Source organism: Neophocaena asiaeorientalis, unplaced genomic scaffold (genome assembly GCF_003031525.2).
Source record: "Neophocaena asiaeorientalis asiaeorientalis breed wild unplaced genomic scaffold, Neophocaena_asiaeorientalis_V1.1 scaffold147, whole genome shotgun sequence".
NCBI classification, from domain to species: Eukaryota; Metazoa; Chordata; class Mammalia; order Artiodactyla; family Phocoenidae; genus Neophocaena; species Neophocaena asiaeorientalis.
In genome coordinates this window covers 8,817,819-8,842,734 of record NW_020173758.1, presented here as the reverse complement: position 1 = coordinate 8,842,734, position 24,916 = coordinate 8,817,819, and the positions used below count along the sequence as shown (strand labels likewise).

The following is a 24,916-nucleotide window of genomic DNA, read 5'->3' as shown; positions in this document are numbered from 1 at the left end:
ATGTGTCAATATCTTTCTGTGACAGAATGTAAAGTGACTGATACGAATAATCCCTTGTTGATCTGAGATGAACAAGAGAAATAAACTTTGCTATTGTAAGGCACTGAGAATTTTTAGTTCTTTGTTACTGCAGCATAACTTATTCTATCCTGATTGATACAACCATTAAGTTCCCTTAAGATATTTGATTCATAAAACATTCTTATATGACATTTTCTTTCTCTTGGGATGTAGGAAGTCAAGGGAAGAATAAACCGTAAGATCAGAGAATGTTAACCTTGAGAGAGACTATTGGAATAAACTAGTCCAGTGGTTTCCAGATTTTAAATAATAACTAAAATTTCAAAACATTGTATAAAAACATATTTTAATATATAGTCATGAAATTGTAGCTTTATAAAAAATCTGCGATTAATTGTAATGTCCCTTTTTTTTGGTAATTTGAAAACACATATCTAAATATAATCATCTTGCTTTATTGATATAGAAAATAAGACCAAAGAACAAGACAATTAGCATTTACATTAGAGAAATAACCACTCTAAAAAGTAACAAAACTAACATGACATCAGCATCATGGTGGTATGCATTGTTCCTTTTTTCTCTCCCCTTTGATTTACAACTAATTGGACATCCATAACCAAACAAAAGTCCTCTGCATTTTATACCAGGATACTAGGAGATTTCTACCCACCTGTGCATTCAAAGTAGGTAGATAGGACCTCAGATGGGGCTGCAGATCCAAGGGAGTGGATGAGTCTGCTTTACTCTCACTTGCTCCAATTGGGAGAAAGGGAACCTGGAGAACACACAATTGGGTGGACCCTCACAGGAGACAGAGAATTTGTGGAGGTCCAGCCAGCCTGATGGGGGAACCCAGCATGCCACTAGAGCAGGACTGAGACAAGTTTGGAGACAGAGGAGAGGCAGGAACCTGCTGAGGCAGCCCCCCTCTCCAAGGTGACCCTAAACAACACTGGACTTTTAGCAGTGGAAGTAGCTACCTCTGTGTCAGAGGAGGAGGAAGGCAAAAGTGGTGAGTGTCAAACTGCCCAGATGCAGGTGAGTTGCAGCTGGAGGGTCCCAATTCTCTCCAGCAGACCTGGAGTTCTGAGGAGGGAACCTCCATGACTGGGGGGTTGGGGAGGAAGAGGAAAGGAAAGGGGGCAGATAAGACTATCAAAGGGCATTGAAGGAACATGTTTCCTGCTATCTGCTTCAGGACTCTGGGAGACCCCACTCTAGGATCCCCCTACCAGGCCATGGCACCCCTAAAGTTTCAGTTCCTAAGCCCAAGCCTCCTCCCATTCTGATGCCAGCTCTTTTTAAAACTCCCAAGCACAGCCCCAAGAGCCAGCTTCTATAGGAGAAACCTAAAACTTGAGCTACAGTGCCACCTTTTGGAAAACAAAAGAAAGTTTTCTAATTGCCAGCCTGATGAGCTGTAACAGCCAAAGCAAACAAATCCTTAACTAAGAAAAGTGCTTGCTACTTTAACTGCGAAAGTAGAGGCACATATCGTCAAACACTGTGAAAAATCAAGGGATATGGTATCACAAAAAGAAAATGATAATTCCCCAGGAACTCAAAGGCACAGTATACTGAGATCTGATAAAGAATTCAAAGTAGATGTTATGAAGAAATTCAATAAACTATAAGAAAACTCAGAAAGGCAAGTCAATGAACTCAGGAACAAAATTAATGACCATAAAGGATTCTTTACAAAAGAAACTGAATTTTTTAGGAACCAAACAGAAATTCTGAAGCTGAATAAATCAATGAATGAAATAAAGAATTCATCAGAGAGCAAAGGTAACAGAACAGATCAGATGGAAGAAAGAGTAAGTGACTGGGAGGATAAGAATTTAGAAATGATTCAGTTAGGAGAAAAGAACTAAGATTTTTTAAAAATGAAGAAGCCCTGTGAACCCTAAGAACTTGATCAGAAAAGCAAATATAAGAATAACTGGTGTACCAGATGGAGAAAAGAGGGAAAAGGGGAGTTTATTTAAAAAATTATAGCTGAGAACTTTCCAAACCTGGGGAAGGAATTAGACATAAAAGTCCATGAAGCTAATAGAACACCATGTTATCTCAATACAAAAAGTCTGTTTACAAGACACATTATAATGGAACTGTCAAAAAAATCAATGACAAAGAAAGAATCCAAAAGGCAGCCAGGGAAAAAAATGAAAGTAATCTACAAAGGAATCCCCATTAGGCTATCAGGGGATTTCTCAGAAGAAACTCTACAGGGCAGGAGAGAGTGACATGACATATTCAAAGTGTTGAAAGATTGAAAATTACCAGCCAAGAATACTTTACCTGGCGAAGTTATCCTTCAGACATAAAGGAGATACAAACAAAAGGTGAAGGAGTTCACCACCACTAGACCTGACTTATAAGAAATGTTAAAAAAAACTCTTCAAGCTGACATGGAAGGATGCTAATTAGTGACACAAAAACGTATGAAAATACACAACAGTTTAGTAAAGGTGAAAAATAGACAATCACAATTAGAAAACTGTAACTCTATATTAGAATGGTGTGTTAGCCATTTAATTATAGTACAAATGTTAAAGGAAAGAATAATTTAAAATAACTGTAACCACTACAATTTTGTAATGAATTCACAGTACAACAATAGGAAAATTTGGCATCAAAAATATAAAAGAAGTAAAAGGATGGAAACTTTATAGATGAAAAAAGAGAAGTTGTTATCAGGATAAAAGGGACTATTTTGTTCCTATGAGATGTTTTGTGTAAGCCTCATGGTAACCCAAAAGCAAAAATCTACCATAGGGACACAAAACATAAAAAGGAGGGATTGAAAAAATCACTAGGGAAAACCACCAATTTACAAAGGTAGGCAGAAACAGAAGAAAAAGAAAAATTGAGATGAAAAACAAGCAGAAGATGAATAATAAGATGACGGTAGTTAAGTCCTTACATACCAATAATCATTGTAAATGTAAACATACTGAATTCACCAATCAAAAGGCACAGAGAGGGATGGGAAAACCAAGACCCAACTATATGCTGCCTACAGGAGACTTATTTCGGGTCAAAGTGACATACATAGGCTCAAAGGATAGAAGAAAATATTCCAAATAAGTGAAAACCAAAAGAAAGTGGGGTTAGTTATACTTATATCAGACAAAATAGACTTAAAGCCCAAAACAGTAACAAGAGACAAAGAAGGTTATTAGATAATGACAAAGGGGTCAATACTTCAAGAAGATATAACAATTGTAAATATACGTGCACCCAACATGAGAGCACTAAAATATATTAAGCAAATACTAAAAGATCTAAAGTGAGAAACAGACAACACTACAATAATAGGGGACTTCAATATGCTACTGTCAGCAATGGATAGGTCATCCAGACAGAAAACCAATAAGAAAACATTGGATTGAACCATACTTTAGAACAAATGGACCTAACAGACATTTATAAAACATTCCACCCAACAGCAGCAGAATACACTTTCTTCTCAAATGTACATGGACAGTCTCCAGGATAGATCATATAATAGGACATAAAACAAATCTTAGCAAATTTAAAAACACTGAAATCATACCAACTATCTTTTTTGACCATGATGGTATGAAACTAGAAATCAACAAGAGAAAAGCTGTAAAGTCTACAAATATGTGGAAACTAAACAACACATTTCTGAACAACCAGTGAGCTGAAGAAGAAATCAAAAGGGAAATAAAAAATTATCTTGAAACAAATGAAAATGAAAATACAACATATCCAAATGTATGGTATGCAGCAAAAGCAGTTCTGAGAGCAAAGTTCATTGTGATAAATGCAGATATTAAGAAATTAGAAAAATCACAAATTAAAAAATCTAACTTTAATATCTCAAGGAACTAAGAAAAAAGAACAAAGTAAGCCCAAAGTTAGCATAAGGAAGGAAATAATAAGGCCAGCATTATCCTGACATCAAAGCCAGATAAGGACACACAAAAAAGAAAACTGTAGGCCAATATCCCTGGTGAATATAGATGTAAAAATTCTCAACAAAATATTAGCAAACTGAATTCAAGAACACATTAAAATGATTATACCTCATGACCAAGTGGGATTTATCCCTGGGATGCAAGAATGGTTCAACATATACAAATCAATAAATGTAACATATCACACTAATAAAATGAAAGATAAATATCACAGTCATCTCAATAGATGCAGAAAAAGCATTTGACAAAATACAACATCCTTTCACGATAAAAATACTCTACAGATTGGGCACAGAAGGAACATACCTCAACATAATAAAGGTCATACAGAAGAAACACACAACTAACATAATCAATGGAGAAAAATTGAAAGCTTTTCCTTTAAGATCAAGAACAAGACAAAGATGTCCACTCTTATCACTCTTATTCAAATAGTAGAAGTTCTAACTAGAGCAATTAGATAAGACAAAGAAATAAAAGACATAAAATCTGAAAAGAAAAAGCGAAACTGTAGCGATTAGCAAGTGATGTGACCTTGTATATTGAAAATCCCAGAGACTCAGCCAAAAAAAAATTGGAACTAGTCAATTTCAGTAAAGTTGCAGGATACAAAATTAACATACAGAAATCAGCTGTATTTCTATACACTAATGATGAACCATCTAACAAAGAAAGAAATCTATCCCATTCAAAATAGCATGAAAAACAACAAAATATTTAGGAGTAATTTTAACCAAGAAAGTGAAAGATCTGTACAACAAAAACTATAAGAATTTGCTGAAAGAAACTGAAGAAGACACAAACAAATGGAAAATATCCTGTGTTCATGGATCAAAATAATTAATATTGTTAAAATATCCATACTACCCAAAGCCATCTATAGATTCATCACAATTCCCATCAAATACCAATGGCATTCTTCACAGAAATAGAAAAAAAAAAATCCTAAAATTTGTGTGGAACCACAAAAGACCCTAAATAGCAAAAACAATACTGAGGAAATAGAACAAAGCTAGAGATATCACACGTCCTGATTTTAAACTATACTATAAAGCTATAGTAATAAAAACAGTATGGGACTGGAACAAAAATAGACACTTGGACCAACGGAACAGAATAGAAAGCCCAGATTTAAACCCCCTGAATATACAGTCAACTACTATTCCAGAGGAGAGCAAAGAACACCCATGGGGAAAGGAGAGTCTCTTCAATAACTGGTGTTGGGAAAACTGGATAAACACATTCAGAACAATAAAATTATACCCCTATGTTACACCCCATGGGAGCTCAATAAAGATTTATTGAATTTTAAAAAAGATTACAATATGCAATATTTCTATCACATCTCAGAATCTCTTTGTAGTCAATTCATCTACCCAGACCTGGTCCCTTGGGCCTCATTCATCAGGTAGTTGTCTTATAGTTTTGTTTTTACATTACTTTATAAAAATGTAGTCACAAAGTATGTGACTTTCTGAGTCTGGCTTCTTTTATTGAACATGATACATCTGAGATAAAGCCATACTGTTCCATGTATCAGTCATCACTATTTTGTATACAGGTACTACAAAAGTTGAAGAACATTCGAGTTGTTTCCATTCTGGAGGATGATGTATAAAGCCACTGTAAATGTTTACATGCAGGGTTTTTTGTTCAAATTTTTGTACTGTTACACATACATCAAAATTTACCATCTTAATTTTCTAAGCATACAGTTCAATGGTATTAAATACAAACATAATATTGTACAACCATCACCACCATTGATCTCCATAGCTATTTTTGTCTTGCAAAAGTGAAATTCTGTTCCAGTTAAACTCCCCATTCCTCTCTCCACTCAGCCCCTGGCAATCACTGTTCTATTTTATGTCTCTATGATTTTTATTACTACAGGCACCTCATGTAAATGGAATCATATGGCACTTGCCTTTTTGTGACTGGCTTGTTTCATTTAGCATATTGTTTACCCTGCAAGGTTTATCTCTGTTGTAGTATATCACAGAACTTCCTCCCTTTTTAAGGCTGAATAATATTCCATGTATATACCATATGATTCTTATTCATTCATCTGTCAATTGACACTTGTGTTTCTTCCACCTTTTTTTTTTTGCAATATGCAGGCCTCTCACTGTTGTGGCCTCTCCCGTTGCAGAGCACAGGCTCTGGACATGCAGGCTCAGTGGCCATGGCTCACAGGCCCAGCCGCTTTGCAGCATGTGGGATCCTCCCAGACCGGGGCACGAACCCGTTTCCCCTGCATCGGCAGGTGGACTCTCAACCACTACGCCACCAGGGAAGCCCTCTTCCACCTTTTGGCTGTTGTGAAGTTATATTGCTGCTATGAACATGGGTGTACAAATATCACTTTGAGATCCTGCTTTCAATTTTTTGGATATTCACACAGAAATGGAATTGCTGGATGGTATGATAATTCTACTTAAATTTTTTTTTAGGAACTGCCATACTGTTTTCCACAATGGCTATACCATTTTAGATTCCCACCAGCAGAGCACAAGGTTCAATTTCTCCACATCCTTATCGACACTTGCTGTTTTCTGTTTTTTTGATAGTAGCCGTCTTAGTGTGAGGTGGTATCTCATTCTTGTTTTGATTTGCATTTTCCTAATGATTAGTGATGTTAAGCATCATTCCACATGCATAAATTATGGGCTGTCTTCTTTGGAGAAAAGTCTATTTAATCCTTTACCCATCTTTCAATTGGGTTACTGTTTGTTGTTGAGTTTTAGTAGTTCTCTATGTACTTTGGATATTAATCCTTTATTAGATACATGACTTGCAAATATTTTCTCCCATTATGTGGATGGATTTTTCCTCTATTGATAGTATCTTTTGATGTACAAATTTCAAACATTTTCATGAAGTCCAATTTGCCTGTTTTTTGTTACCTGTGCCTTTGGTGTCACATATAAGAAATCATTGCTAAAAAAAAACATTGTGAAGTTTTTGTCCTATATTTTCTTCTAAGGTTTCATTGTTTTAGCTCTTAAATTTAGGTCTTTGATCCATTTTGATATAATTTTTGTATATAGTGTTAGGTAGGTGTCCAAATTCATTCTTTTATGTGTGGCTATCCAGATTTTCCAGCATCATTTGTTAAAAAGAATATTTGCCCATTGAATGGTCTTGGCAACCTTGTCAAAAACCGTTTCACCATATATGTAACACGTTCATTTCTGGGCTCTCTATTTTATTTCATTGGTTTATATGTCTGTTTGTATGACATTACCACACTGTTTTGATTACTGTAGGTTTGTAGTAGGTTTTGAAATCAGGAAGTGTGGGTACTCCAGTTTTGTTCTTCTTTCAAAAGATTGTTTTGGCTATTTGAGGTCCCTTAAGATTCCATATGAATTTTAGGATGAGTTTTTCTATTTCTCAAAAAAAGTAATTGGGATTTTGATAGGAATTGCATTGAGTCTGTAGATCACTTTCCATAGAATTTACATTTCAACACCATTAAATCTTCCAATCCATGAACATGGGATGTGTTTCAATTTATTTATGTCTTCTTTAATTTCTTTCAGCAACGTTTTGTAGTTATCATTGTACAAATCTCTCATCTCCTTTGTTAATTCCTAAGTATTTTATTCTTTTCATGCTACTTTAAATTAAATTGTTTTCATAATTTCCTTTTCAGATTGTTCGTTATTAGTGTATAGAAATGCAACTGAGCTGGTTCACTTTGTTGTATAGCAGAAACTAACACAACATTGTAAAGCAATTATACTCCAATAAAGATGTAAAAAAAAATGCAACTGATTTTTGTATGTTGATTATTTTATCCTGCTACTTTGCTAAATTTATTACTTCTGACAGTTTTGTGTGTGTGTGTGTGTGTGTGTGTGTGTGTGTGTGTGTGAAATCTTTAGGGTTTTCTAAGTAAGATCATATCTACAACTTAATAGAAAAAAACAGATAACCCAATTTCAAAATAGGCAAAAGACCTGAAGAGACATTTTTTCAAAGAAGACATACAAATGGGCAACAGGTACGTGAAAAGGCGCTCAATATCACTAATCACCAGAAAAATGCAAATCAAAACCACAATGAGATCACCCACTTTACACCTGTTAGAATGGCTATCGTTAAAAAGACAAAAGATAATAAATGCTAGCAAGAATGTGAAGAAAAGAGAAGGCTCATACACTGTAGGTAGAAATGTAAACTGGTAGTCACTATGAAGAACAGTATGAAAGTTCCTCAAAAAATTAAATACATCTACTATATGGTCTACTAATCCCACTTCTGGCTATGTATTCAAAGTAAACAAAACCATTATCTAGAAGAGGTATCTCTACTCCTATGTTCATTGCAGTAGAACTAAAATGGCCATTAAAAAATTAATGGATCAAGAAAATGTGATATATGTATATATGTGCATAAACACACACACACATACATACACATACATAATATTCCATGGTGTGTGAATGAGCTTGGGGGTATTAAAGAAACCAGACAGAAAAAGACCAAATACTGCATGGTATCACCGTATAATTTCTATATCAAAAAAAAAAAAAAGTTGAACTCATATGCAGAAAGTAGGAAAAGTGGTTGCAGGGGCTGGATGGAGGGGGGGAAATAGAGAAACACTGGTAAAAAAAAGTACAGACTTTCAGTTATAAAATGAATAAGGACTGAGGACATAATGTATAACATGATGACTATAGTTGGTAACATCGTATTGTATAATTGAAATTTGCTAAGAGAGTAGTATGTAAATGTTCTCACCAAAACAAGATAAAACAAAAAAATGTGATATGATGGGTGTTAATTAAATCAATGTGGAAATTCCCTTCACAGTGTATATATATCAAATCACCATGTTGTATACATTATCTTAGAATTTTGTCAATTATATCTCAATAAAGCTGAAAAAAATCATATTATCTGTGAACAGAGATACTTTTACTTCTTCCTTTTCAATTTGAATGCTTTTTATTTTTTTCTTGCCTGATTGCTCTGGTTAGAACTTCCAGCACTGTGTTGAACAGAAGTGGCAAAAGTGGACATCCCTGAGTTGTTGCTGATCTTAGAGGAAATGCTTTCAGCCTTTCAGTATGGAGTATGATGTTCACTGTGAGTTTTTCATATAAGAATATTATATTGATGTAGTTTCCTTCTGTTCCCAGTTTGTTGAATGTTTTTATCATGAAAGGATGTTGAATTATGTCAAGTGCTTTTCTGTGTCAATTAAGATGATTGTGTAGTCTTTGTCCTTCATTTAGATTTGATAGATTTTCATATGTTGAACCATCGTTGCATTCCAATATAGATCTCTCATGGTCGTGATGTATAATCCTTTTAATATGCTCCTGAATTTGGTTTGCTAGTGTTTTGTTGAGGAGTTTTGTATCAGTGTTGAACATAAGGGATATTGGCTTGTAGTCTTCTTTTCTTGCAGTGTCTTTGTCTGGCTTTGATATGAGGGTAATATTGGCCCCAAGGAATCAGTCAGGAAGTTTTCCTTCCTCTTCAACTTCTGTGAAAAGTTTAAGAAAAACTGGTTTTAATTCTTCCTTAAATGTTTGCTAGAAGTCAATAGTGAAGCTATCGGGTTCAGGACTTGTCTATTCTGATCACTGATTCAATCTCCTTACTAGTTACAGGTCTATTCAGAATTTCTATTTCTTTGTAGTTTAGTCTTTAGTAGGTTTGTGTTTCTAGGAATTTGTCCATTTTATCTCGTTATACAATTTGTTAATGGAGAACTGTTACAGTACTCTTATAATCCGTAGTTTGTCCCCACCTTTATTTCTGATTTTAGTAATTTAAGTCTTTTTCTTAGTCCCTGTAGCTATAGGTTTGTCAGTTTTATTGGTCTTTCTGAGCAATCAACTTTTGATTTTACTGATTTTCTCTATTTTTTATTCTCTATTTCATTTATCTCTAATCTTTGTTATTTTCTTCCTCTGCTAGCTTTGGGTTTAGTTTGCTTTTCTTTTTTGAGTTCTTTAAAAGTTGTAAAGCTAGCTTGCTGGTTTGAAATCTTTGTTAATGTTAGTGATTGTAAGTATAAATTCTCCTCTTAGACCACATTTGATGCATCCCATCATTTTGGTATGTTGTGTTTTTGTTTTTATTTTTTTTAAGTATTTTTTTTTTCTAATTTCCCATGTAACTTCTTTGACCCACCGGTTGTTCAAGCGTGTCATTTAATTTCAACAATAGTGTGAATTTTCCACTTTTCCTTCTGTTATTCATTTCTAACTTAATCCCATTGTGGTTGGAGAAGATACTTTGTATATCTCTTTTCACTGAAACTTAATTTGTGGCCTGACATATGGTCCATTCTGGAAAATGTTTCTCGTGCACTTGAGATAAATATGTATGCCACTGTTGGCTACAGTGTTCTGTATATGTCTGTTAGATAGTTATTAAGTCCTCTATTTCCTTACTTCTGTTTGACTGAACTATCCATTATCGTTATTAGGGTCCTGAAGTTTCCAACTATTATTGTAGAATTGTCTATTTTTCCCTTGAACTCTGTCAGTTTTTGCTTCATATATTTTGATGATGTGTCATTAGGTTTGTAAATGTTTATAACTTTTATAACATTTTGCTCTATTGAAACTTTCATTAATATATTTTTCTTTGTCGCTTTACCTTTTTTTGATTTAGTGTATTATTTTATCTGATATTAGTATAGCCACCCCTGCTCTCTTTTGGTTATTATTTGCACTGAATATCTTTTTCAACACTTTCACTTTCAATCTGTTTGGTCTTTGGATCCAAAGTGACTCTTGCAGATAGCATACAGTTGGATCAAGTGTTTTAATGCATTTTCTCAATCTTGGTGTTTGGCCTGGAGGTTTAATTCATCTATACTCAAAGTAATTACTGAAAAGGAGGGACTTACTTCTGTCATTTTGCTTGTTTTTTATATGCCTTATAGGTTTTTGTTTTTGTTTTTTTTTTGGTCCCTCATTTCCACCTTAACTGTCTTTTATGTTTAGTTGACTTTTTTTGTAAAATGTTTAAAATACTTTCTCACTTTCTTTTGTGTATATTCTGTAGCTCTTTTCCTTGTGGTTACCATGGGGTTTACATTTACCATCCTAAAGTTATAACAGTCTAATTTGAATTCATACTAGCTTAACTTCAGTAACATATAAGAAGTGCCTTTACAGTTCTGTCTCCAGCCCTTTCTCCCCCAAATTACATCTTTATACATTGTATGCCCCTAAACGTAACTATTTTTAAATGCATTTGTCCCTTAAATTATGTTGAAAACAACATGTAGAATTAGACCACAGTTACAATAATATCAATACTAGCTTATAGGCTAACAATTGTCTATTCAATGTATTAGTCTGTTAAATCATGTAGATAACAGTGTAGTAACAAACCACTGTTACAATAATATTAGCTTTTATAATTGTTCATGTATAAGATCTTTGTTAAGATCCGTATTTCTCCACATGGCTTCTAGTTATGGTCTAGTGTCCTTTCATTTGACTCTTCAAAGAGTCCCTTGAGTATTTCTCACAGGCAGGTCTAGTGGTAACAAACTCTACTGCTTTGTTTATTTAGGAATGTCAATTTCTCCCTCACTGTTGAAAAACGGTTTTGCCAGATACAGGATTCCTGGTTGAAGTTTTCTTCCTTTAGCACTTTGTATATGTCAGTCCACTCCTTCTGGCCTCCAAAGATCCTAATGAAAAATCTGCTGATAATCTTATTGAGAATCCCTTGTATGTGAAAATTCACTTCTCTGTCTTTGTTTTTATAATAAGTTTTATTATGTCTTGATGTGGATCTTTGAGTCAATCTTACTTGGAATTCGTTGAACTTCTTGGATATTTATATTCACAACTTTCATCAGACATGGGAAGTTGTCAGCTATTATTTCTTCAAATATTCTGTCTCTTTCCTCCTCTCTTCTGGTACTCCCACAGTGTGTATGTTGGTCTGCTTGATGGTTTCCCATAGGACTCTTATGCTATGTTCATTTTTGTTCAGTCTTTTGTCTGTTCCTCAAACTTGATAATTTCCATTGTCCTATTTTCATTGTCCTATGTCCACTGATTCCTTCTGCATACTCAAGTCTTCCTTGGAATTCCTCTAGTGTATTTCTCATTTCAGTTATTGTACTTTCCCAGCTCCAGAAATTTTTGGTTTAATTTTAGATTTCCTATTAATTGATATTTCCATTTTATTCATAAGTTGTTTTGCTTTTACTTTCTCCACATCTTCTATTAGTCCCTCGAGCATCTTTAGAACAGTTATTTTAGTCTTTGTCTAAGTATAGCTTCCATCAGGTCTTCTTCAGGGATAGTTTCTGTCCATTTAGTTATTTCTCTTTGAACCACCCATATTTTCCTGTTCCTTTGTATGTCTTGTAAGTTTTTCCAGCCGCTCCACGGCATGTGGGATCCTCTTGGACTGGGGCATGAACCCATGTCCCCTGCATCGGCAGGCTCTCAACCACTGCACCACCAGGGAAGCCCAGAAACTAGACATTTGAACTTAACATTACAGTAACTGAAATCCATATTCTCCCCCTTCCACATGGTTTGCTCTTTTTTTATTGTTTTTGGTTTTTTGATTATTGTATGGTGTATCTGTGTTAAGGACCAGCCTGAGGTGTAAAACCCAAGGTCTTCTCAGACTTTTGAGCCTTTCCCTGGGATTAGTGGGCAATTTCTAATTTTCCCCATATGTGCAGCTGTTTTTGAATATCTTAGTCTTTAAGCATGTCTGGCTCCCCAAAGGGGAAAAGGAAAAATAAAGAGGGAGGGGCAAAGGGGGTGCCTGCCTTACTATTCCCCTGTAAGTCACTTCAATGGGGCAGCAGATAGAAGGGATAGCTTACAAAAATGGGAGGAGGTACAACAACCATGGCTGCCAACCTCTTTGTACCTCTGTGATCAAAAGCAGCAATTAACAATTAGAGCATAGATTCCCCAGTATTTAGAGTTCAGGGTCCTTTTGCCTACCCTGACTCCTACCAGCTGCATGCAAGGTGTTCTAGGATACATACATGGCTGCCTGCCACATGGTTGGGGTTGGGGGATTGGTAGCTGCTACTATGGGCTGAAATTAACCTAAATTAACTACAATTTATTGTCCAAGGCTTCCCCTGGAAGTTGCAAGCTTTTAATAGACTCCAGAGTTCCAAAATAGTGACATCAGGCAGATTCTGCTGGTGTAGCTGTCTACGTGGGGAGATGGAATCCTGGTACTTCCCACTCCACCATCTTCCCAGAAACCTCTTAGGTATAGATTTTCATGTGAACATAGGTTTGGTTTTTTTTTTGTTCTTCTTGGATAAATACTTAGAAGTGTTGTGGATATGTCACATGTAAGTGTATGTTAACTTTATTACAAACTTCCCCAAACTGTTTTGCAAAGCAGGTGTACCATTTTGTACTTCCACCAGCAATGTATGAGAGCTGTAGTTGCTCCACATTCTTGACTGCTCTTAGTACTATCAGAATTTATCTTAAGCCTTTCTAATAGGTGCGTGGTCCCATCTTATTATGGTTGTATTTTGCATTTGTCTAATGGCTAATCATGTTTAGCATCATTTCATGTGCTTGCCATCTGCAAATCTTTGGTGAAGTGTCTTCAAATTTATTGTTCATTTTTGTTTTTGTTTTGTTCTTACTGAGCTTTTAAAGTTCTTTATATATTCTGGATACACTCCTTTGTCAAATATGTGTTTCCCAAAGACTTTTCCTAGTTTGTGCCTGCCTTTTCATTCTTCATAGTGTCTTCTAAACAAACAAGATTTTTATTGGACAAAGTCCTATTTAGTTTTTTAATGGATCAAATTTCTGGTGTTGTATTTAAGAACTCCTTGTGTAAGCAAAGTCACACAGATGATTTTGCTAGAAGTTTTATAGTTTTATATTTTGGTCTATGATTTATTTTGAATAAATTTTTGTGTGAAAGAAATGTATTAAGGTTCAACTTTTTTCGGGGTGGGGGCACATACAGGTGTCCAATTATTCTAGCACCTTATATTTAAATGACTACCTTTCTCCACTGAACTGCCTTCTCATTTTTGTCTAAAATTAATTTACTATACATGTGGGTCTACTTCTGGACTTTTCTGTTCCAGTGATCTATGTGTCTATCCTTCTGCCAAATACTATGTTACTTATTCTAGCTTTATAATAAGTCTTAGAAGTATGTAATCTAAGTCATACAACTGTTTTTCAAAATTGTGCTGGCTATTCTAGTTGTTGCTTTTCCAAAGAAATTTGAAAGTCAGCTTAGCCATATCAACACAAATATCCTGCTAGAATTTTCAATCTGAAATGAATCTATGTATCTGAGAAGAGGTGACAAAATAATCGTGAGTCTTACGAAACATGTACACAGTGTATCTCTCTGTTTATTTAGGTCTTCTTTATTTTTTTATCAAAATTTGGTGGAGGGTCTTCAGCATACAGGTCTTGTACACATTTTGGTAGATTTATACCTAATTATTTCATTCTGAAACTATTGCAAATGGTAATTGTAGAAAAAAATTTCAATGTCTAACTGCTCATTGCTAGTGTACAGAAGTATAACTGATTTCTACATATTTACTTTTAATCTTACAATCTTATTTAACTTGACTATAGGAGCTTTTTGATTCTTTGGGATTTTCTATATAAACAATCATATCATCTCTGTATAGGAATAATTTAATTTCCAATCTGCATAGCTCTTCTCTTTCTCATTTTAAGCACTGGCTGTCAGTGAGATTTTGAATAGGAGTAGTGAGGGTGCCCTTCCTTGCCTTGCTTCCCCTTTCCTTAGGGAAAAAACATTTAGCCTTTAACCATGGAGTATCAGGATAGCTGGAGGCTGTGCAAACACTTTTCAGCTTAAGGAAGCTCTTTTCCTAGTTTACTGAGTTTTTATTAAGAATGGATATTTAATTTTGTCAAATGCTTTTCTTTCACTTATTAAGATGATCATATGCTTTTTCTTCTTTAGTCTATTGATAGGATAAATTACATTTACTGATTTCCAAAGGTTCAATAGCCTGCATTTTCTAAGATAAACTTCTCTTGGTCATGATTTAAATCCTTTTAATGTATATCTTGATTCAACTTGCTCATATTCTGTTGAGGACTTGTGCATCTATATGAGAAATAGGAATATGTAGTTTTCCTGTAACTTTTTTTACCACCAGGATAATGCAGGCCTCTTAATATGAATTTGGAAGTGTTCTGTTGTATAGTATTGTTGGCTTTTTCATTTAATGTTTGGCAGAATTCACCAGTGAAGCTATTCAGCCCTCCAGGGAGATTTTTAACTACAAAGTAAATTTACTAGATATAGAATTGTTCAGGTTACCTACTTAAAAAAGGTTTGGTAGTTTAACACTTTCATTGGTCCATTTCATCAAAGTTGTCAAATTTATGGAAATAAATTTGTTAAAAATATTCCAATATCATCTTCTTACAATTTGAGGGCGAGGAGGGGTTGTTTTCCTTGGCAGTAAGGCTAGAACTTTTTCCACTTTATTCATCTTCTCAAGAACTAGTTCTGTTTCCAATGATATTTTCAGCTGTTTTCTGTCTATAAGTTCATTGATTTATGATTATTTTTATTATTTCCTTGTTCTGCATGCTATGTTCTTACTCTTTTTTCTAGTTCCTTAAGGTAGAAGGTTAAACCTATTATTTTTCTTCTTTTCTAATATATCTAATATAGGCAAATTCTCTTTAAACCCTCCTCTTAGCTGTATCCCCCAAATTCTGATGTTGTATTTTCATTTACATTCAAATATTTCCTAATTCCTCTTATAAAAAAGTCTGCTTTGATCCATATATAATTTAGAAATGTTATTTAATATCTAGGAACTTGAACATTTTTTCAGATATTTCTTTTACCAATATCTGGTTTTACTCAGCTAAAATTAGAGAATGTACATTGTATGATTTAAAGTTCTGAACTTATTAATGTTTTGTTATACTGAATCATTTGTCTTCTAAAGTATTCACTGTTGTTTAGTTCTTGGGGTTGGGTAGGAAGAAAAATCTTACTTTTTTTAAACAAAAGGATGGATACACACAGCTCAAAAAGAGACATAACATCATATTGTGGTATTACAATTTCATAAATGATGATTAGGGAAAAAAAAAGTCTAAAAATCCTCCTGGATGGGGGGAGGGCAAAAAATGGCTAAGAAACACTAGATTAGAGGTGTTTGACTATTTTATTTTTCATTTAAGATGTGATGTATTTGTCATACAGAAAAGTAAAAAAATATAACAGACCCCATAGCCCAAGCCCCAGATTTAACAGATGTTAACATTTAGACAAAATAGTCTTCAGATATCTTTTTTAAAGAAAAATCCAATATATACAGAACTACCCAAACTTCAATCTCTTTCCCTTCCACCTTTTTCTTCCATAGCAAGATAGTCTTCATAAATAATATATAATATTTTGTGTATCTTATTAAGCTCTGAAAAGGTTTAAACAATAAAGAAATTAATCAGTTGCTCAGATTTTCTTCTGGAATTCTTAGATTTTCAAAGATCCTGGTATATAAGTAGTATAGAAGTGGTATATTGATACTATACCATAACTTAAAAAAATAAAATTTCCTGTGTAGTCAAATACCTTTTACTCATTTCTGATATGTATAAATATACACATATATTTTTAAAAGAATATAATTGCTTTAAATCTTTGTGTATTAAATCATAGATACCTCATTTGATCTCCCAGTTTTTCCCCATGGCATTAAAGCTTATGCTTAGTATGTAAAGGATCTCTCTTTCCTGGTACTTTTTCCGTATTCGGTGAGTCTTTGTTGTTTATTTTAGATTCCCTATACTGGCCTTTGTGTGACTGCTGTATCTCTACTACAGTTTGCTTTCAGGAAATGCCAGAGTAGAATATATAGTAGTTTAAGTTCTTGGGGTGGGAATTCTATTTCTGAGAATCATCAATTCTATCTTTTATGTGCCTAACACATGTAGTTAGCTCTCATCTACCGAAGAGTCCTACTGAAGTCTCTATTTTTCATTTTACATGCATTAGTAAAGGAAATTAAATGTAACAAAGTATCTTACTAATTTTATTAAACTTCTCCATTACTCACAAAGGCAAGTGTTCTCTTCTTATAGGGTAGTAAAGATCAAATTACTATACCTAAGCACTCAGTACTATGCTATTTGAATTTTGGATACTTAATAGGTATTAATTCCTTTCCCTTACTTCCTTTCAAAGACTTAATCTCTCGACATTGATTTTTGAAGGAGTCTCATTTGAACAGCAAATACGTTCCAAATCATCTAAAACAGCAACTTGTATGCTACTACTTTTTATTTGGTGATTTACCTAATCAGGATTATGCTGATTCTGTTCATGACTAGGGTGAAGTTACTCTGAGAGCATATGCCTCCTTAAATTTTACACCCTAGGAGCCTCCCTCCCTATACACTAGTCCCTGCCCTTGTAAAAGGCATAAATGGAAAACAACCACATGGCAATAAGAGTTTTATATACTGTATATTGTAGTAAAACATTTGCTTTTGCCTGCCTAATACCTAAGTTTCTCTTTTGATTTCACAGTGCTTTACTTTTCCTTTAGAGAGCAAGTCCATTCCCAAACTCTCCTTTCATGTGGTTTATATGAAACTTCACTTCTCACCTCAGAGGTGACATATTTGACCCACACTTGGCCAGTGTGCCAAATCCCTCCAGCAAAAAGAAAAAGGTACTTACTGTTTAAAGTAACTGAAAAATTCAATGACAGACTAGCTATTAGGGCTTTTGCTGTGGGATCAAATTATTAGTAATTCTCCATTTCCATGACGACTTTTTAAAAAACTCATGGGTTGGGGGCAGTTTCTGTACAAGTCCTAGAAATCTTTCTAATTTTACTTACTTGAGGCACATGCTCAGTTTATGAAGTAGTCATGGGGTTGGAATGTGCGTTATCCATAAAAAGGTTAATTCCTAGACGCCGAAGATCCTAAACTTATCAAAATAGTCTCATGCTCCCTAAGTGTGGCAAGGAAGAATCTGGGCATCTCAGTGATAATCATGGTGGAAAGATGACTAAAGTTTTATCTAAGACCTCGGAATTTTTACATCACCTTCAGGACCAGGTGAGTTGAAAACCACCACAACCACCACCATGACAGTTAATGTTTATTGAAAACTTGATTATATATATATAAAATATAAATACCAGATTTTAAATATATATATATATTATATATATATATAAATTATATATATAATACATATATATATATATAAATATATATATATATATATATACCAGGTTTAAGTATTTTATATTCATCTGATCATCTTTACAACAACCCTGAGGTAGGTATTTTTATTATCCCCATGGAAACTGAAAAAAAGGTACAGAACTTGCCCAACGGCATAAAGCAATTAAGCTATACACACAAGATTTGAATTTAGAACCTATACCTGTAAAACCTGTAAAAACTATTTCTCAGTAAATTAGTTAGGCTGAAATTCCTGTCACTGTGAAAGGATAGGGACTCCAGAGTTTTATTTAGGTTGATTTTAAAAAATATTTTTTGGCATACCTGACAGATCTAAATGTCCTAAGGAATAATTTTTTTAGCTTTTGATTCACTACTCCTGTCGTAATTTTTGATAATTTCAAAATCCACTTAGGTGATCCTTTCAATACCTGAGTTTCTCAATTTCTTCATCTCTTTCCATGACCCCACTTGCATTCAACTACCATGTTCACGTTCTAGAATGTGAACTTAGTCACTAATTACTGTACTCTAATACTGTCAACTTCAGTCCCTTTCTCTTATTTCAAACTCCCAAATTTCCTACCTCTAGAAATTAACTACAACACATCCTCAACCACACTGCAATCTCAATGGATCATACCATTTCTCCACTGTGCCTCAAACTCCTTCCTTTTATTAATTTGCTCATTACCAGATTACTTTCCATGTCCCTCCTTCATCATCATTCTCTTGATTATAGCAACACCCTTCCCTTTCTCCCTTTTTGTTGTATTCACCTGGGAAAATTCCAACTTTAATCATTTGACTCTGTGTCTACTCAATGATAGGACCAAGGCTAAACTTAACTGGAGAAAAACACAAAACCATGTTGACTGATCTCACTTAAATTAATAACCATGGACTTCAAGTATGCATTTTAAGTAACGTCTAGCAATTCTTCTTCTTCTAACAGTCTATTCATTCTCTCACTTTCCTAAACATCTATTTTACATCTTCTTTTCTTTCCTCAATCCATTTTTCCCCAACACTTCTTCCCTCTACTTCATGACCTTGCTTCCTATTTCACTGACAAAATGTAACAAAACTTTTATATGCTCCCACTATATGTACTAAACTGCAAATACCTAGACATATATAATCTGTCCTTCCTTCTACTACTATTAATGAGCTGTTTACACACCCATCTTTAAAACTAACCCTTCTATTTGTACACCATATCTATGGCTCCAGCAATATTCCTCTCCTTCTTCCATCATGTTCTCTACTAGCTTAGTCCTATTAACACATAAATCTGCTATATCTTCAATCTTTATAAAATAAAATAAAAACAAAAACCTTGATACCATACCCCCCTATATTAACAGTCCCTTTCTCTACTTCCCTAGAGAGCAAGACTTAATAGAGTTGTCTTCAGAACTCATCTTTCTTGCATCATTAACAGACCTGACATGTTTAATCATTCCTTCCTAGTTGAGATTTTTTCTTCATTTGGCTCTACCTATTCTTAGTCATTCTTCTTTGATGTTTTCTTACCACTTGACATCTAAATAGTAATATGTTCCAGGGTTCACATTCTCATTCTTCTAATTCCTATCTTTAAGTTTCTCATTTGCCTTATTTCACAAAGCTATGAGTAAAAGGGAAGAAGCTATGATTCACAACATCATTCCAACAAAGATGTGACTCTAAGATAAAACTGTTATTACATACTCACAGGAGAGTATCAATCAGAGAAAATTAAATAAAACATATCAAAGTTTCATACTTAACAGAGAGTTGAAATTAATTTCACTAAGGGAACAGAATAATTTTATATGAGAAACATTTACACCACTGAGTGACATTCTGATAGATTGGGGGACACAAAACTGGAAGACTAAGTTAGGGCAAGGATACAAATTCCCTAAACTGAAAAATCCCCCACAACTAAAAAAACACAAAAAAACAAAATCGACAACAAAAAAATCATCAAAACTCACAGCCAATCAAAACCACTCCTAGAATAATTACAAGAAATAAGATTACTATAAAAAAAATGTTAAGTGCATCAGTATCCTGGTAAGAATGAAAATGGGCAATATTTGTAATCATAAAAGAAAATTTATATTTAATATAAAGCCACTTAATAAAAAATTTATGTAATTATCAAATTATACTTTCTTTGATGTATAAAACATAAAGAAAAATTAAGATCATTATTATATTGGAAAGAAAATAATTTATTATATATGAGGAAGATGATGAAAATACATGTGATATATCTCTAATAAACTGATTTAAATGCATATAGTTTTAATTTTTAAATACACTTTAAAAGCTGTTACGCACAGTTCCATAGTCCAGGTGGTCAATTTCATCTCCACAAAGTTGGAAAGCACTTGAGAGATATGAAAAATTCAAATGGAACCTAAAATACCATAGAAATTCATTAAAAATAATCATGATTATAAAACAGTTTAGTTTTAAAATAACTAAAAGCTAAAACATTTATATTTAGAAAATTAGTGAATCATGTCAGTACAAAATTTTAATTGTCTAAATAAACAGCTTACACAGAAACTGATTTATAACATTAAAAAATAAAACATTTTAACTGTGCCAGTAGAAAAAAGTAACAGCAATTTTAGTATCTCTTTTTGTACTCAGAATGACAATGATTAACAGAATTTTTCATTGGTTTCATAGTACTATTTATAGCAGGATTTGCAAGAAAGAAATGTAAAGGCTCCAGTGCTTTATTTTCCTACTTATAAAAGTTTAGATGGTTAGGTTGGTATCTCGGATCCACCTTGCCATTTTAATCTAACAAGTAGAATCCAAACTGGTCAGTCCTTAGAACTACTAAGGGACCTTTTTAAATTAGATTCTTGGTCCCAATTCCAGAGATTCTGATTTATTAGCTCTAGGGCAGAGTCCAGGAATCTTTATGTGTACAAATCCTTCCTCAGTAGTTCTCAACCTTGGTTGCACATTAGAACCAATACTTCAGGAAATCTGAAAATCCTAATATGTATGCTGCAATCCAGACCATTGAATCAAAACTCTGGGGGAGAGTTTCTTTTGTCAGTATTTTTTTAAAAAGTTCCACAAGTCATTCCAGTATGCAGCCAAAACTGAGAACCACTGTTCGGGTGGTTCTGGTTATCAACTAGTCTGGAAACCACTGCTCTTACATACCTACCAGAATTTTTCTTTCCACTTATTGAGCTACCCTGAGTCAACATTATGTATTCTCCTCTCTGTTACTCTTTTCTTATTCCTTTTGTTTTACTTTGCTTAGAAAAATAAAGAGGAAAAAAGATACTTCTACTTGCTATCTCGATAATAAAACCTCAGATGTAAGGTCTGCTACTCTTATTTGGAATTTACATTGAAATCCAGTTATTTAAATTTTTAACAAATGTACTTTTTAATAGGAAAAAAAACTCAATCAAATTTTACAACACATGATATATACAGAACACCTAAACCAGATACATCATAAAAAAGAAAACATATATGTTACTGAATTAGGTTTAGAAAATACAAAATAGAAGAAACAAGAATAAAATTTGTGTTAAAGCAAATGTATACATTGTCCAAGTAAAAAGCTGACCTGATTCACTAACTTTCCCTGGAAAAACTACATAACCTAAAGGACAGCACAGAAAATTAAGCAACAAATCTAAAAACCACATAAAAGATTTGTTCAATCAACACAGGTAATTTTTAAAATACTTCATTTCAATACATTGTAAAAAAATTACTGCTTAAACTGGATCAATGGGTTGGGGAGAGACAAAACACTTGCAGGAAAATCAAAAAAACACTGCCCCAAAAAGGATACGACAAGAAAGGATACACTTTGTATGACAGTATTACAGCAGTATTTACGCAGGAATGCTTCTAAAGAAGAACAGCAGAATGCAATTTAATTTTTTTCTTATTTTTCATGTTAGATTTACAAATAAAATGATTTTTTTAAACATACACTGAAAATGGTTTATTTTTATCTGTTCTTCTAAGGTATTTGTAAGACTTCTGGCTATACTAGTATAGACACTTTACAACAAAATTCAAATATTCAAGGTGCCTCCCAAAAGGAATAAACATTAGGCAAAATTTTCTTTATATAATTTTTTCAGCGTAACCATCAGTAATTCTGGCTCACTTACTTCATGTTCTTCCAGTATACTAACGCAGAAAGATTTAAAATAATAAAAAACAAAAGGAATATATTTCTACTCATCTTTCTTAAATCAATGTAATATAAAATGCTTAATTCTACCATTTTTAATCATTAAATTACTTACGTATGAATTAAAATTACTTATTTGAAAGATGAAATACTTCATTCCAAAAAAATATGTACATATTTCTGTGAGGTGTACAATTAGTAATTAGCAATGCAAATTGTCAGGTCCCACCAAGGGTAACCAACTTGTCCTGGTGTAGCAGACACTTTCCCAGTGTTAGCATTAAAAAGTCCAGTATCCTGGAAAACCCCTTACTCACAGGAAAACTAGGGATGATTGACTACCTAAGGCCCAAACCCCTTGCAGACCGACTGAATCAGAAACTCTGGGTGGGGGTGAGGGGAAACCCAGTAATCTGTGTTTTATCAGGCCCTCTAGGTGATTATAATACATGTTAAAATTTAAGAACTACTGCTTTGCTTTATGAAGAAAAAGTAAATAAAGACTAATATACAATGCCCTTATGAAATTCATTCCCCAAATTTAATTTTTACATACAAATAAGTTTTATTCCATAGTTTTAATTGTGAAGTTTAACTGCATAGACAGAAAGAATCAGAGGGAGGATCCTTTAAAAACATTAGAAGGTACACAAATTACTATTCTCTCAGGCTTTTATCCTTCCTTAATTTTAATCTCAAGAAAGTCTTGTCCTTTTATTACGTTATCTCCACACTTACCTTTAATAATTTTTAACACTTTCTTTTTCCTTCTTTAGAATCTTGTTTTGGTCTAGCAGATCGAGCAAACTGCTAATATTTAAAAATTAAGGTTTTGTTCACAAACATGAAAGTAATCTTTTCTAAAGAATTGTCAAGAACTTCCTAATGTAGGGTAGGAGTACAGTTTTTAATTTATCTCTATATTTGTCTTCCTACTCAGTCATTCATCAAATATTTGTTGACTGCCTCCTAGCTGTCCATGATCTGGGGAAGAAGTAAAAAATGTATCTTTTCTTTTAGTCATTTTTTACACCTAGACCTTTGCTCCTTCATTTATCCCACTGATTTCTAGTTTGAAACTGCATTAACTACTGAAAGCAGGATGGTAAGTCAATGATATAATTTGTTATTAAAATTCTCAAACATAAATATGAATTATAATACAATAAAATATAAGATAATAAAACTACAACGAATCATATCTTTAACGATTCCAAATGTACTTCTGGATACCATAGTATCTTAGGCTTAGCATGAGTATGTATATTTTAAGCTGTATTAAGTAAAATGTTTAGACTTGGCTGGATTTTAATAACCTCACGATGCTTATTTTCCAATAAAAATTTAAATAACATTGTCATTTGACTCAACTAAGTATATTTATAACTGAGTATTCTCAAGCTAGAATGCCAGCTGTTGAGATGAAGGATAATATAAAAATTGGTTTCAATTATACCCTTACTCCTAAAAACTACTGATCCATAAGTCTTGGAACAGACAGATTTGAAGGATACAACCACCATAGGTTTTCCAAAAAGAATGTATCCATTAGCTTCCTTTAATGCTTTTGTTGCTGCTTTTTCATTTGGAAGTCCAATGAAAGCTTGTCCTTTCATGCGACCTTCTTTCATCAAGCGTATATCAAACCTAGAAGTCACAGAAGAAAAAATGGTTTTGACTCAAAGAATTGTCAAAGAATTCTGATGAAGTCAATGGGAATGCGTTGAACAATTTAAAAATTTGCTTTCAGAATAAAAATGACTATACTATCTGATTAGCACATTACTCAGGCTTTCTAAAATTATATTTTATATTCTGTTCTAAAATTGATTCTGTAAGTAGGTAATACTTACAGAATTATTTTGATGATGTGTTTATCTTTTTTTAGCTGTTATAAATATATGTGATTTAAAAATCGTATTACTAGCAACTATAAAAGCAAAGTTTTTCTTTCATATCTCTATTTTTAAACAGTTTTATTCAGCCAATTTAATGCTACTGATATTTACTCAAGTAAAAAAAACTATACGACCAAGAATAAAAGGGCTGACAGGAACTATGGAAAAGTAACCCGGAATTTCAGAGTAGGAAGGGACTTCACTGATCGTGTAGTCAAAACCCACCATTTAACAGATGATGTGTAGAGACGGAGTGACTTCTTCAAGGTCATACCGATCGCTAAAGTTAAAGCCAAAAACACAAACCAGAATTCGTATTCCAAGTGTAGTCTTCTATTCTCCTACTGTATTCATTTTTCAACATTTTGGGGGAGGAAACTATACTCAAACTACTTAAAAAAACAGACTAACTTATAACTAAAGTACTGCCTACCATTTAGTCTATGGGACTAGCAAAAGCATATAAAGAATGTTTAAAGTATCAAAAAATGCAGGTAAATTCTTTTTTAACAAATTCACATGACTAGTCCAACAGGAGACAATTATTAATTTATCATTTTGATGTGTACAGCTTTCTCAATATAGAATTTTCTTTTCCCTTCAAATTCTAATGGCAGGCAATACTGGAAATAGAAAGTATATACATGA

General features: G+C 33.4%; 1 protein-coding gene across 7 annotated transcripts in view; it reads right to left on the bottom strand.

The window, feature by feature from the left end:
• Positions 1-24,916, bottom strand: part of RNPC3 (RNA binding region (RNP1, RRM) containing 3) — a 62,747-nt gene that overhangs the window by 12,133 nt on the left and 25,698 nt on the right. For 2 of the 7 annotated variants that reach the window (XM_024751217.1, XM_024751220.1), the window contains exons 13-15: positions 23,885-24,017; positions 23,109-23,180; positions 18,239-22,078 (exon numbers count right to left, since the gene is read on the bottom strand). In XM_024751217.1, coding sequence (XP_024606985.1) covers positions 23,121-23,180; positions 23,885-24,017 — 193 coding nt within the window. In that variant the 3' untranslated portion in view covers positions 18,239-22,078; positions 23,109-23,120. Of the gene's footprint in view, positions 1-694; positions 800-8,787; positions 9,475-18,238; positions 22,079-23,108; positions 23,181-23,884; positions 24,018-24,916 lie in introns of those variants that run through there. The other 5 variants (XR_003003946.1, XR_003003947.1, XR_003003948.1 and 2 more) reach the window with 5 other exon arrangements.